We start from the raw sequence: 15561 nt of genomic DNA, 5'->3' as shown, positions 1-15561 counted from the left end.
AGACGTCGATAAGGAGTCACTGAGATAGATCTGCTGAAGGCTGAGGACTGAGAAGGGAGAGGCCAGCAGACCCTGAGTCATTTGCGTCCAAACAGGCTAATGCTTTACAAGTCTGGCTTGCCCGCAGTCACTGGGGCAGGGTTCTCACAGCCACAGCAGCTTCCACCACAGAACAAGCAGGAAAAATCAGACATTTCTGATGTCCCACCACCTCCTTTGTCCTCTTTTGTGGGGTAGTTTTTTTGTGAGCCCACTGACATATGGAAGACTGGGCTTAATGGAGGTCTTCGGCTCCCCTACGTTCAGACATAAGACTCCCAGACTACTGAGGGAAACACCTGATTGAGCCTTCCTGTTCCAGGCGCTACATATTTCAGAGACATTCATTTAGTCTCCTATGAAATAGATATTGCTGCAGTTGGTGAGATGGCTCGGTGGGTAGAGGCGCTCATTAAACCTAATGACCGGAGTTCAATCCTTGGGACCCATGTTACAGAAGCAGGGAACTGACTACAGCAAGTTAGTCTTTGGCCTCCACACACAAGATGTGGCATGTACATGACCCCCGCCCACAGAGGCCACACATATGTACATGCACAAAAGTCAGATAAGTAAATGAAAAAAAAGCAATTTTAAAAAGCAGTAGCTATTATTGTTACCAACACATTTTGCTCACAAAGAAAAACAATGTTGGACATTGCTGCAAGTGATAGTCTAAGAGATTGGGACTAAGGTCACTGGGTCCCAACAGCCACACGTGTAAGTGTCACACAAAAGTGAATGAAAACACCCAGGGCCCCAGGCAGGTGCCCATATAGAGTTTCTCAGCATCTAAGTTTCATCAGACATCTAAGTAGTTGCCCTTGGAACTTGATGAAGCTTTTGTGCCTTTAAAGTCAATTTTATTTATTTTGTTTGGGAAGAAACGGATTTTGAGTTTTTCTTGTTCTCCCTATACAAGAAGAATATTCTCTTTACACACACACACACACCACACACACACACACAAAATACTTTCACAATCTTTAACATGGAAATAAAGCCACATCTATGAATTCTTTTGGTTAACATAGATTTGAATGGGTTTTTTTGTTTTTTGTTGTGGTTGTGGTTGTTGTTGTCGTTCTGTGGAACCCAATTTTTTGCTCATTCTACCTTTTTCTTTCTATCGCTGAACCTGCTCTATGAGAGAGGCAGGAGGGGCAGTGTGATCTCGTATGTAATATTCTCAGCATTACATGAGCTTTTCCATGAGAACACGGCGGCATCTGTAGGTCTGGTCATAGGCTGGGCCTTCTGCAACCTTGGCGTGAGGAATCTCTGCTCTCCCTCCAGAAGACCCAGTCCACGCATACTCAGCTGCTTGAACGTGGTCTGTGTTGTTGGACCTCTCTCTCTTTGTGACTTGTAAAACCTGTCCAGGTCCCTTTCCCATTTTCATTTCATCTTCCAGAGAACTGGCTATGTCACCTCAATGATTGTCCTTTTCTTCTCTAAGGTGCGCAGCCAGAATTGCTGGTGTCTGGGAGGAATTCTCTCTTCTGGTCTATGCCTTTGGATCCACAAATCCACAGACAACTCTCCCATGAATTCCCTTATTTTCCTCCACTGAGACATGACCACATGCTCAGAAGAGGGGCCACAATGTACCCAGGCGACAGCAAGGACATTTGAGGCTGGTGGAGGGAAGCTTGGCTTTCTCAATGATGCCTACATGCAGGAGATAAGAACCACACTTTTCCCATCCCCACCCCCCAAAGAGCAAATACGTGTGCTCTAAAGCACAACCCCTATGTTTGTACAGAGGGTGTGAATCTCAGGCCACAAACTCAGCTATCACAGATATGTAACTTGATTGTTTAGAACTAAACTTAAAATGTCTCTTTTGAGCTGTATACTACTGCCTGGTAGGAGCTGGTCCTACAATTGAACCTCTAGCCCCATCCAGTCACTGTGGTATCCACACAGAGGTGGGTGGGCTCCCCGTCATTGGTGCACACCCGCATCTGTTAAGAAGTCTGTTGTTCTCTTGCCTCTGTGGTCCTTGTTCCAAGCAGGTCACCACCACTGGCCCTCTCCCACCTGCAAGATGTCATCAAATTTGCCACCGTGAACTTATCTCTGCTCAGGTTCTGAGATGAACTGGCCGTTGGTGGCTCACACAGGACTTTCTTGCATAAGTACTAGGGGACTTGCTAAGAGCTTCCCTGGGTTTTTTCATTTTTCTTAATTTAATTGTTTAACAAAATATTAGTTCTCTTCTGAATTCCCTGAACTCCCAGAGATTCTTCATGTGGACTTATGTGCACATATGGTGTATGTTCCTCACATATATACAAACACACACACACACACACACACACACACACTCATTTTTTTTCTTTTTTGGTCAGGAACCTGCCAGGATCAGACCACTTGTCTCTGCTCTAGTTGTGTGTGTGGGTGTGTTCAAGGTTTCCAGTATCCCTTACTGAATGTTCTTGCAAAATTTTTGCTTATGGAAAAAAGCACTGTGTGCTGCAGGGCTTAGGCTCAAAGTGTAAAAGGCCTGCCTCTGCTTTTCCTATGATTCATCCCCTCTCTGGGGCAGAGAATATTGCTGACAGGGTACAGGGAGAGCTGGCGGTACCAGAGCTTGTGCCGGAGTGGACTGTAGAGCAGAGGGAGGCCGACCCAGTTTGAAGGCGTTGGGAATCCCAGGCTGTTCCCGGTCCGTAGAGCAGATACTATGGGAAATCCAGGGATGGCACATGCTTGGAACCCAGGATTATTGGGGACAGGCGGAGAGCTTCCTCTGCTCTGGGACTGACCTCTGTCAGTTTTCCTCTCCTGATGAAGAAATGAAGGTAAATCTTCATTTAGAAAGGGGGCCACTTCCCTGTGACCTTTCAATGTCTCTGCTTAGCACTGCCCTGGCTTTCTCTGTATGAGCTCCTTTATGTCTGCGGCTGTTCGTCTGACTCATTTGACAGACTCACTCTGTAATTGAGGGTACGCACCAGATGGCCACGAAAGCCCTGTGGAAAAACCACGCTCTTGTGCTCCACGTGAGGAGTACTGGATGCGCTGGGTGACTCAACTTCCTTGTCCCCTGTTCAGATGGCTTCGAGTTCCTGGAGATCCTGAAGCAGGTTGCCCGGGACAACACTGATAACCCTGACTTGAGCATCTTGTGGATTGACCCAGATGACTTCCCACTGGTGAGTGGCCCAGGCCAAGGCCCCATCCCTGGTGGCCTTCACCATCCGTGTTTTTGTTTAGCACAAAGTCTTCAAGCGTGAGGGACACACTGAAAGATTTAAAGACGTTTGAAGAAACCCAGAGGCCGCTGCATACGGAGTGGGTGCATATGCTTTTCATACAGCATTGACCTTGGCTTCATGTACTCATGACGGTGACCAGACTTACCAGTGTCCTCACTTCTGAGATACCAAGAGGTGACTACTCTTGGAGAGGCCCATCCAGGGGAGCTGGGAGCATTCCTTTTTTAAGCAACAATATGGCCCTTTTGTATCGCCACCCACCTCTCCCCGAGCCTCCAGAGACAACCTAAATTATTAGAGAATAGAGCCAGAAGCGAACACTTTGTAGAGCTAAGAATCTGATGGAGCAAAGGAACGGGCTGTCTGAGGGCAGAGACCATGCCTGGCTTGTTTCTCACAAGTTCTCTAAGACACAGCGTTGTGCCTAGCACACGTGGAAGGCACAATGACTTTACCACTCCAGTCTAATCTCTGTCAATGAGGAATAGCAAGAAAGCTCTACTAAGTCTTAGTTTTGAGCAAAGCATACAGAATTCATGCCACATAGGAACCCAGTGACAATAACAGCGGAGGAAGCTACATCCTCTACTGTTACAAACATTCTCTATTGGACAAGAACGCTGCACCAAGAGCCACGATCCCCAACATTACAAGGGGTTGCACTTGAGTCTCTTCAAGAGCCTTGAAGACTAACACATAGGTACTAAATTACAGTGATTTGTTTGCGAATGTCCTCATAGCTCACTCCCTAGACGGGCACTGTTATAACCCTTATCCCACTGAGAAAGGGCAACACCTGGATGCTAAACTAAAGCTAGCAGATGTGGAAGTCCCACTGAGATTCATAGTAAAGTTAAAGCTTGGTCCATTGATTGCTTCTGGTATGGCTAACTGCTGGTAATTATACAAGTTTGGTTTTTTTTTGTTTTTTTTTTTTTGGTCAGTCCGCATCTACCTAGGTACTTGCAAAGCAATTTCCAGGCATTTCTAATTTCCAGATTTACAACACCCAAGTCCGTGTCAGTCCCCGCATTTACTAGGGAAACCTCTGCCCCTGAACAGCTCCATTTTCTTAGCTTCATGGACTCCACTAGCTCCATTGGCCTGTCCCAACTAGAGATCTGTCCAGATGGAGCCCACACTTGGCTGAAGAAACCTGGCTCGTGTTTGCATTTTATGCCAAGTTACAGCCTATCAATGTTTTCCCAGGCATCTCATGTGACAGAGAGGCACAAGATAAGGGCTTCTAAGAATGGAACATTTACAGGGAGGTAAAGAGAAATGGCTCTTTCGTTACCCACAAACTACCAACAAGCTACAATTTGGGGGCTGGCCTTGGCCATCTTGGTGCTAGTCTCCCTGAGAGCGGTGGGAGCATTTATGTTCGATGTTCTTACAGCTCGTGCTGTGGCATCTTTTGTTTAAGGCATAGTGCTTTAGAGATGGAGCAAGCCTTCAATTTCCTAAGGGTCCACAATTTTTTCAAAGGCATTCAACCAATCACAACCTAGTTACTACAGTAGGTGAGTCCAGCCCTCCGCCCACTGTCTAACCTGGCCTTTTTGTTGTTGCAGCTTGTTGCTTACTGGGAGAAGACTTTCAAAATTGACTTGTTCAAGCCACAGATCGGGGTGGTGAATGTAACAGACGTGAGTATCCCCACCGAGGCCTGGTCAGGCGGTCTCAGCCACCCTGTTGGCTGCTATACAACCCCAACTATGAGGTCATTAAGGAGTCTACAACCCCAAGTAGAACTCTTGGGTCTTTCCAAAACTCTAGGAGCTTGCTGGTACAGCCTGAGCATGGGCTCAAGCCAGTCTCAATCTTCTCGAGAAGTGTATTTCCTTGCTTATGGAGCTAGTCCATCCTGACTCATTGACCTTGAACTTTCCACCCAAGAACATTCTCTTGTATTCACTTTCCAAGCCAAAGAACAAGGCCTTCTTATACAGGCAACTCATTCTTAGAACCATCATTGCCTAAGAGAGATGGAGAGGTTGACATTCAGAAGCCCATGCTAGCAGTCACCCACCCAGACAGGAGACCCCGATGACAGAAGTTTCAGCACGGATGAACTCAGGGTGGGAAGGGCTACTGAGACAAACAGACAGAGTGGGAAGAAATTTATACTCAGTCCAGACATCTAATACATATCAAGACAGAAGTAGGGCAAATTCAACAACGTTAACAGTGGGAAGAAGGAGCCACATTAGAGGGCCCACTGCAGCCCAGAGCACACAGCTGTTTTTGTGAATAGGGGCCAATTAGCAAGGTCTCTTTGCTGCCGTGTGGTAAGTGTTCTCTCAATCTCTACATTTCTTGACTTTTGAAATTTGAAAGAAGATTGATTCACTCATTCATTAATTTATGTGTATGCACATATACGTTCTCTTGGGTAGTAGAACGCACATTTCTTTGACTGTTATTGAAACAGAAGACCGCACAGGAGTGTTCTGCAGTTTGGTATTTCCGTTTGTCTATCTGTTCGTATCCCTGATAGGGGTGAGAGACTCGGAGGCCTACTCAACAGAGCTCCGTAGAAAGCCCTGGTCTGTCTCAGCCTCCACCCATTCACGCATTGGTCCATTCTGTGTGTCACCGCAGGCTGACAGTGTCTGGATGGAGATCCCGGACGATGATGACCTGCCCACAGCCGAGGAGCTGGAAGACTGGATTGAGGATGTGCTTTCTGGAAAGATCAACACTGAAGATGACGACAATGAAGAGGAAGATGATGACGGCGATGACGACAATGATGACGATGATGATGACGACGATGATGATGATAATTCTGATGATGAGGACAACGATGACAGCGATGACGATGACGAATAACCCCAGACCTGGGTGCATCCGATGAGAACTCCATCACAGCTACCCCCTACCGTACAGACAACCCAAGGGGTCAGCAAGCGGCGGCGCCCACACCCAGCCAGTTCTTTTCCTTTCTCCAGCCTCTTTTTTCTAGTTGGTTCTTGGCAGAAGTGGTACATTTCAGTGAACGCCTTCCCCAGCCCAGCAGTCCCACTCGGCAGGGGCAGGAGGGGGGTGATTCCCATGCTGACTTCTTTTAAGCATCAGGGAACAAACAGCTCTTGTTCTTTGCTAGAGCCTCGGGGGTCATGGAATTCTGGGAGTCTGGGGATCATATCTCCTGACACCTCTACTCAAGTTTACTTACTCTCTTTGATTCTGGCAGTGACAGAACTGACAACTTGCTATTGGTTCACAAGCAGAGAGAGGATTTCTAACCAGAGCCTGGGAAGTTCACGTGATTATTTAATTCAGTTCCCAAACCCAGAATCTCTCGGGGAATCCAAGCCTTTGGATGGCTATCAGAATCCTTGAAATGTGTGGGCATCACCATTATTTCTAGACTATTAGAAAGCTGTGTGGGGGTCAGTTAGCTCTCTGAGCGTCCCAACAGTTGGCAAGCCTCATATATTCATCAGCAGGGAGCGTAGGGAGAGACTGAGGGTTGAAGGTTTTTCATTTTTCTGATGGAGACAGTTTAGGTCTCTGAAAGAGTTTGCTGGTTGCCTACTGTGATCTGGGAACTGAATGCCCCTTCGCTGTCCCTGCTAGTGAGCTGTCCCAATCTGAGTTAGAATTGCTTTATCCAATGGTCAATTAGCTCCCCATTCATCAGCACTCTGCAGTTGACCAGGGCAGTGATAATTAGAGTTCACGATGCCCTGAGGCAAAGAGGAAAAAAAGAAAATCCCCAAGTGCCTTTTGAATTGTCAGAAAGTAACATCGTGCTTGGTAGTTTTAGTTGCTAAGTGTTCTAATTTATTTTCAAAATCTGTTAACGTGGAGAACACTCTGTGTGGCTTTGTTTCTGAAACTGGGGCAGTCCTTTTATGGAATAGTAATAAACCGGCGGACATTAAACTTGTGTTTTGAAAAGACCGAGGCTATCTTGATAATCCTACCCTGGCCTTGCAGAGTTTGTTTGCTTTTGCCGGGTTCCAGTTCCACCCCTCTGCTCCTCTGTCTGCCCTGCCACAACCAGCATCTGCTGTGTTTCTCAGGGGCCCTCTGTTCACGTCTCCAGGCACTATCGTGTATGTCATCCTCAGCTACCACCTGTGTGTCCATGACCTCCACTAAGGGTCTCTAATCTTGATCTTGGTCTCTGATCCACTGGCACGCAAGCTGAGGACTTGAAACGCCTGAACCCACTCTCGTTCCCCGCTCTACACCGGTCCTTTTCGTGAAGTCCCAGCTTCGATGAGTGTTTTTACCGTCTCTGGAATGGTGTACATGACTGAACGAGCTCCCATGGGGTGCACACCTGTGGTCACAGCGCTTCTCATTCCAATGACAGTGCATTGCACAGCTGTGCTTCCACTAGATACAGGCTGTAAGAGACTAGCCATGTCCTTATCTCTGTATTCCAAGCACTTGGTGCTTTGCCTATCACTAAGCAGATCCTATTTATTTAGTCAATATGTGAATAACTGGGCAGTCAAAGCAGCTGTCATTGGCTTCCCTGGGTTGTGTTGGGTAGTGTATCACGTGCCCCACACTGGACTAGGTAGCTTTTGTTGCCATAGCAAAATACTTGAGAGAAACAACTTAAAAGAAGGGATTTTACTTCAGCTCACAGTACCAGAGGTTTTTGTTTAAGTTTTTCTGTCTCCACTGCCTGGGGCTGAAGTTAAGGAAGAGTTTCATGGTGGCAGCATTTATAGCAGAGGAAACAGCTGGCCTCTCTGCCTCAGGAACCCCAGGCAAAGCGGGATTCTAAACTATCCTTTAGTGCCCCTCCCCCTGGTGACCTACTCTCCCACCTCCTAATAGTCCGTGCACCTATGAACTCATCAATGGACCAAGACGGATTAGGATCCTCCTGATCCAGTCACCTCTCAGAGCCCCACCAGTGAACTTTCCATCTTTGATGATATTTACATCTGTCTAATAATAGAAAGCCCCAGTCTGGGAGGCTTAAGCAACAAAAGCCTGCCTTCCCAGAGTTTAGTCTGATGTCAAGTTGCCAGCTGTGTTGGTTCCTGCTTAGGCCTCTTCTCCTGGCTTCTCATCTTGTTAGGACATGGCAGATAGTGATAGATAGACAATAGATAGATAGATAGATAGATAGATAGATAGATAGATAGATAGATAGAAAGAAAGATAGATAGATAGATAGATAGATAGATAGATAGATAGATAGATAGATAGATAGATAGACGGACAGACAGATAGAGAGATACACAGATGATAGACAGGAGTTCTGATTCTCTTCTAGGGCACGTGTCCTATCAAACTAAAGTCTCACCAATATGATTTTATTTGACTTTGATTGCCACCTGAAAGGGCCTTGTCTTCAAATGCAGTTATATCAGAAGCCAGCACTTCCTTATGATCTTGGGGGTGTCCAGTTCAGTCTAGAAAGCATGGCCTCAATATAATTTTCTCCCCTCACAAAACTAAGCAGGCTGTGCTGTGTTCCACCCACCCAGGCCCAGTCACACTTCAAGCAAACTCTTGGGTTTTTGATTTTGGAGGTGATTGTCCCAAGAAGTCTCTGATGCTGAACTCTGAAGTAGCCAAGGAGTGGGGTCTGATGGGTATGCAGTCTGTTTCTCAGTCCAGCACTGTTCTCAGAGACCTAGAAATGTGCAAATCTGAAACTGTGCTCTGGTATTCCTGTTTTAGCATCCCTGGGAGCCAGCTGCTTCTGCCTGGACAGTTCAGTGAGCAGCCGGAACCCTCTGAGCTAATACACATGGAGTGTTTTGTTTCATGACTGGAGCATGACGCTGAGTGCTTTACATATGTGACCGCAGCTAACCCTTAGAGCAGAATAGGAGATGCGTCTGGTTATTGTCCTTAATACAGTAGGACACAGAGGGCTTAAGGATTGCACAAACACTTTGAAGGGACATAGATACAACTGTAGTTGCGACTTAAAAGGATTTACATTAAGGATCAAAACATTCCTTTTCCCTCAGAGCGTGTCTGAAGAGACAGACTCACATGAATTTCCCGCAACTGATTTTATTGCTTGAATGAATCCGTTTAACTTCCCATCCCGAGTTCATAATCAACTCAAATGACACTAGAAATGCAGGCTAATTAAAAACACAATATCTGCTATTTTGCTAAAAAAAAAAATAAAAATAAAAATAAAGAAAAAACGAAAGGAAAAAGAAAAGAAAAAGCAAAAAAGCAAAAAGAAAGAGGAAGATTCAATGTGGAATCTGGCACAAAGAATCCTTTTTAGTGTAAATAAATTATATGCCATCTTAGACCTGAAAAGCGCTCGTCTTTTCTAGGAGAGATTGTGGCCTCTCCTACCTTCATGTTTGTCACCCTGTGAGGAGTCACAACCGTGCTGTGTGCAGACTACATGTCATCTTGCTTTCATTGTATGAGTTCCTCACCTATAGGTCTGATAGCAACCTTAGGGGAGAGACTTGTTTACTCATTTCTCCTCTGCCCAAGTTTGGGTAGGCAAATAATAAATCTCGTGACAACTATGCAAGCATGATACACATCGACTTTAACGGCGAGTACCTCTCTTAGGAATATACAAAATAGGGGGTTGGAGAGATGGCTCAGCAGTTAAGAGCACTGACTGCTCTTCCAGTGGACCCGGGTTCAATTCCCAGCACCCATATGGCAGCTCACAACTGTCTGAAAATCCAGTTCCAGGGGATCTGACACCTTCACACCAATGCACATAAAATAAAGTTAAATAAACCATAAAAAATATTTTAAAAAAGAAAGAATACACAAAATAAGCCTAGTTATGATTGAAAGGGAATTTAACCAAAGAGCTTTTGGCAGCATGGTATCAGTTGCCTGGATTGGCTTAGGAGAGCCACCTACTACAGAAACAGGACCATACGATCTCCTTGGCTCCGTAAGGATGTTTGTGGTGCACGATGATCCTTTCCCTCAAGTTCCTGAAGTCCTTTGCAAGGAACAGAGCCACAGCCTGGGAATGAGCACGGAAGTGCCATGCTGTCTGGGAATGGAATGACCACAGCCACCTCGCAGACCTAAATACTTGCAAGACAGGTTAAGAGGAATCTTTAGAATCAATGCGATATTTTTACAATCTGAAATCTTTAGCGGTAACTTCAAGTCTGAGGGATAACTCTAGGACCCCGATAGGCCCCTAACACTCCTAAACAATCATGTGTGATTAGTTTGCAGTCGGTGCTTTGGTGTTGAGTGTACTTGATGCTCTCGCTCACTCACTCATTCATTAAAAAGTCAGACTTTTTAAATAGTCTACAGATCAATAGACTCCTAACCTTCATTGCACGTAGATTAGGGAAGGTATGAATGAGCAGGTAGCTCAACAGAGAGACAATAGAGGAAAAATGTTTGAAGTATCCAGCTTCAGTTCCGAAAAATGCAACTTCATATTCCCTGCAATATGAAATCTGAGACCACAGAAACACATTTGGCCACGGATCCAGGCAGCAGAGCCAAAAGTCAACTATCATTTTGGATTATCCATGGCAACGTGAGCCTGGGTAACTAGAGGATGTTCGCACACCATCCTGGCACTAACGGGGAATGACATCCTGTCTGTGCCATCTACTGCCAGCCGGTCCAGCCTCTTGTTCTTAGACTTTACCTACTGTGGTCCTGATGCTCATTACACTGCTTTCTCAAGATTCCTCCACGCTCTGCAGCTACAGCTGTTGGCCCCTGTCTGCATGTGGCTTTAATTTGTTCCCCCAGCAGGGTTTGCTTGTGAACTTCTGAACTGTGAACATCTGGGCTGGTGGCCCAAGGAAATAGCTTATCATTAATCTATACGATAAGTATCTTCGAATCAATTGCTTTCTCTGATCCCTGTCCATGCAACTGGTAGGAATTTGTGCGCTATCAACATTCCAGGCAAGCGAAGGGTAGCTGATGCGGAGCAGCGAGCATCAACATTTTTCATCAAATAATCTAGTTCCCTCATCTCAAGTAAGTCAATAATTTAAAGCCAATTACCAAACACAATTGACTGCACGCCTCTCACCCCTATCCACGGTGTGACGGTTTCTTCCCCCACTTTCCTGTCTTGAATATGGATTTTTACTCGATTTACTCGAGAAGTTGGCTTCCTCTCCAGGTTTTAGAGCAGCCTCAGGATTTCATCTTTCGTTCTGTATCCATTTAGACTTTTTCTCCCATAAATTGGCTAGTGACTGTTCATGGTCGTCACAGTGATCACCGCCCTTCACTGCCCTTCCTCCTCTCTCATCCTCCACTTGATTTTCATAAAAAAGTGAGGCTGCAGAAAATCAAATCAAGATAAAAGAAAAAAAGTTCCCTGAAAAGATCGCAGAGCTTAAATCTGAACTAGTCACATCAGAAAAGGAGACAGCAACTTGGGCTCTCAATTCATCTTCCAAGTTTTTAGCATACTTAATGTGCAAAATGTTTTATAGTGAATTAGGAAGGGATGAGGGCATCAATGGAGGACCCAAACGAAAGCCAAATAACATTAGCTACTGGGTACCATGTGTGGCACTGGTCACATATACATCATATGCAAACATACAAATAATAACAATACTACTATTATTTCAAAATTTTTAAAAAGAAAGACCGGAGAGAAACTAGGGTAGCTAATGTCATTGCAGAAGCCAAGCCCTGAACTAGGGTGCTATGCATGGACACGGAGAGAGGTAATTAAGTTGAGAAAGTTGTAGGGCAAGGACAAGTCTTGATGGATTTGCTATGTGAGGGAGAAAGCTGTCAATCATGGCTTCTGATTTCTCTCCTGGGCACGTTAGCCAGTGGCATGTGCAAACAGCAGAAAGACCAAATGGCCTACCAGGGACTAGAGTCACCTTCTTGCCGGAGATAAATTTTTAATGACAAAATATATAGGAAAAAATGTGTTCATAACGCTGGACATAGCAAAGGACAGTGTCCCATTGATTGTTGCATCTTACTGCTCTGAGCTTCCAGTCAGTGGTAGACACCAACCCTGTCACCAGCATCAAGACGAGAGGGCATTTCACAAAACAAAGCTTAGAGAAACAACCGGACTTGTGTACATGGCTATGAGTCATGCAATTCATTCAGCTACATATTCAGAAATGTCCTGTTGGAGCACGTGACCCAATCAATGTTGCAGTGTGCACTGAGGCATCGTCACTGTCTTAGGGTTCTACTGCTGTGAAGAGGCACCGTGACCAGGGAACTTTTATAAAGGAAAAACATTTAACTGGGGTGGCTTACGGTCTCAGAGGTCCAGTTCATTACTGTCATGATGCATCATGGAGGCGTGCAGGCAGACATGACTGATGCTGGAGAAGCAGCTGGGTGCCCTACATCTTACAGGTAACAGGAAGTAGACTGAGACACTGGGTGGTATCTTGAGCATATGTGAGACCTCAAAGCCTGCCTCCACAGTGACACACTTCCTCCAACAAGACCACACCTACTCCAACTAGGCCACACCTCCTAATAGGATCGCTTTGAGAATCATTTCCTTTCAAACCACCATGGTCATATACACATGGTAAACAACCCTAGGTACAGGCTAGGCAGAAACTGCCCTTCTTGCTTACAAAGCACAATACTCTAACTATTCAAAAAGGATATGGTCCATGCCACATAGTTTGTATTGTTTACGAGATAAGGATAGATGTTAGGTTCAAAATTCAGAGATGAAAATTGCTGCTAACAAAAGCAAGCGTCAGATAGCATCTCCTAAGGCCCGGCCTAGACAGGTAAGGACTCTGGTCCTCACCAGAGTTCAGTTCATTTCCCCTGGTGGGACAGTGTCTGTCACTGCTGCATCCTTACTGGTTTCCTACGCTCTGTGAAACAGTTATTCTCATTGGTGGCTGCTTAGAAATGAACTTTGGCTCAGCAGGTCATAATTTGGGGGTTCCAGAGGAGCTGACAATTTAAAGCTTGGAGTAACTATCATAAAAATAAGATTATTAACATTGGATTTTCTTTGGCCCACATTTATACAAAATAACTATTTTTTTAAGACTGTAACTGAGGGGCAATAGCACCTGAAAGCAATCGTCACATCTCCCTTCCCGGCTTCTATGACAGAAACCTCATGCTTCTGGCTACATTATTTATTACATTATTTATAACACAAATTGATCTAAACTTGTCACCATTAGTCAGGCATCTCAATGCCGTAACTAATTCACTGGACAAAGGTCTGTTATTTGATGTTTTCATAGACTGGGGTTTTGAAAAGAAACCTGGCTCTAGAAAAATGCCTAAGAACCCACAGGGATGACCCCAGCTAAGACCCTAAGCAATAGAGGAGAGGGTGTCTGAACTGGCCTTACTCTGTAGTCGGACTGATGATTATCTTAAATATCACCATAGAACCTTCATCCAACAGCAGATGGAAACAGAGACAATGGCCCACATTGGAGCACTGGACTGAGCTCCCAAGATCCAGCTGAAGAGTGGAAGGAGTGAGAGTATGAGCAAGGAAGTCAGGACCATGAGGGGTTCATCCACTGAGGCAGTTTGCCTGAGCTAATGGGAGCTCACCAACTCCAACTGGACTGCGAGTGAACGAACATGGGAACAAACTAGTCCCTCTGAAGGGGTTTGACAGGGCAGACTGAGGGGCCACTGATAGTGACACTGGGATTTGTCTGTACTGCATGTACTGACTTTTTGGGATCCTATTCTCTTTGAATGTTTACCTTGCTCAACCTAGATATAGTAGAGAGGGCCCTGGACTTTCCACAGGGCAGGGTGCATTGCTCTCTCTCAGGATTGGAGAGGGGTAGGTGTGAGGGTCTGTGGAGGAAGTGGGAGAGAGTGAGAATATGGATTGGTATTTTTTTAGGTAATAAAATAATAATAATAAAAAAAGAAAACTCCTACATCAGTGGTTCTTGCCCTGTGGATTGTGACCTGTGGAGGCTTATCTAGTGACCATCTTACAGGGGTCACCTAAGGCCATTGGAAAACACAGGTATTTACATTATAATTCATAATAGAAGCAAAATTACAGCTATGAAGTTGTAACAAAAAATAATTGTATAGTTGGGACTTACCACAACATGAGGAACTGTATTAAAGGGTTGCAGCATTAGGAAGGCTGAGAATCACTCTCCCACACGGTGAGCAAATTCACAGTGAATGTACCTGACTATGCCTGAACGCTCCGAGAAACAGAAACACAGGCAAAACCAGACAAATTACATGCTGAAATGTTATGATCAAGATGTCATTTCAGGGCCAAAAGAATCAGAGACCCAAGATAAAAGCCTGGGAGGTTGTTACATTTGTCCCCAGGAATTAAGACAAAAGTGTCTTTATTTCATCTCGGTGAGAACAAGCCATTGGCCTTTATGAGAAAGCCACCTTGCCTGCATTGCCTCAGGCTCCAGGGATCTCTACAGTGTTGGAAAACTCCACAAACATTCATTAAAGAGGTGCATTGCATGGTGAAGCAAATTGGGGGATCTAGGGACAGGATGGAGGTCTCGGTGTTCTAGGCTCTCATTTCATTCCGTAGTTTTTCCTCTTCGTTCACCCTTGGGAATTCATTTTAACTCCCAGCGCAGTGACCACATGAGCACCATACCTCCATCCCTCTGCTGGGCTAACTTGACCCAGCTCAGGTCTCTGTGCACAAGGCCCAGGTTAGCCTCTTGCTCTGGTCCAGCGAGGAGAGGTAGATATTGGAGGCAAATGGCCCTGGCTGCAGGGACCAGCGCTGCAGCAGATTAAGGCTCTCCCGGGAGGAGGGGCTTCTTCACTTCCTCCCATTATGTATCCCAGCGGGTCAGCCTGGTGGAGAAGCTTCCCACGGGACCAAACGGTAAACACAAAGTGAAAGAAATGATCGTTCTCCCGAGGAATTCTCCGCCTCAGGTTCCCACTCACGGTGGTTGCCTCCATGTCCCTCCTTCACACCCAGAAATGCCAAAACACTGAGCTCACGCTTCAGGATAGGGTGGGCAGAGGGACCTGGCTCTAAGGGCGTGTCTGAAATCTCATTTACCCGGCAGGAGTCTCCTGCAAATTTCTTCTCTTATCTCTTTGTCATCTGCAAATGAAAGGATCCCTAATGAAAGACCCTGTGGGGAGGACAAGGGTGCAGAGTTTGCAGATTCTGGCTTAACACCTGTGGAGAGTACCAGAACTCTTCCCCTCCTTGTGACAAAATACAATATTTTGTCAATACGGGGACTGCACTCATTTTCATTCGGAAGATGTCAGAACGAAACCCATCGCTCTACACACACTAACTGAAAAAACAAAAAAACAGAAACGTGTGTCCCAGATCTGATTTTCTGAGCATCTGATTAAAACTCAATAGGTACTTCCAGCGGGGTTG

At 45.5% G+C, this 15561-nt stretch overlaps 1 protein-coding gene across 1 annotated transcript in view; it reads left to right on the top strand.

The window, feature by feature from the left end:
- Casq2 (calsequestrin 2) overlaps nt 1-7174 on the top strand; it is a 67734-nt gene extending 60560 nt beyond the window's left edge. Inside the window, exons 9-11 of the mRNA XM_087897696.1 lie at nt 3100-3200; nt 4838-4912; nt 5868-7174. Coding sequence (XP_087753822.1) covers nt 3100-3200; nt 4838-4912; nt 5868-6098 — 407 coding nt within the window. The 3' untranslated portion in view covers nt 6099-7174. The remainder of the gene's footprint in view (nt 1-3099; nt 3201-4837; nt 4913-5867) is intronic.
- Nucleotides 7175-15561: the final 8387 nt, after the last annotated feature.

The sequence above is a fragment of the Myodes glareolus genome, chromosome 17 (genome assembly GCF_982192425.1).
Source record: "Myodes glareolus chromosome 17, mMyoGla1.1, whole genome shotgun sequence".
In the NCBI taxonomy this organism is placed as follows: Eukaryota; Metazoa; Chordata; class Mammalia; order Rodentia; family Cricetidae; genus Myodes; species Myodes glareolus.
Note: the sequence above shows the minus strand (reverse complement) of the source record. Positions and strands in the feature narration are given on the sequence as shown.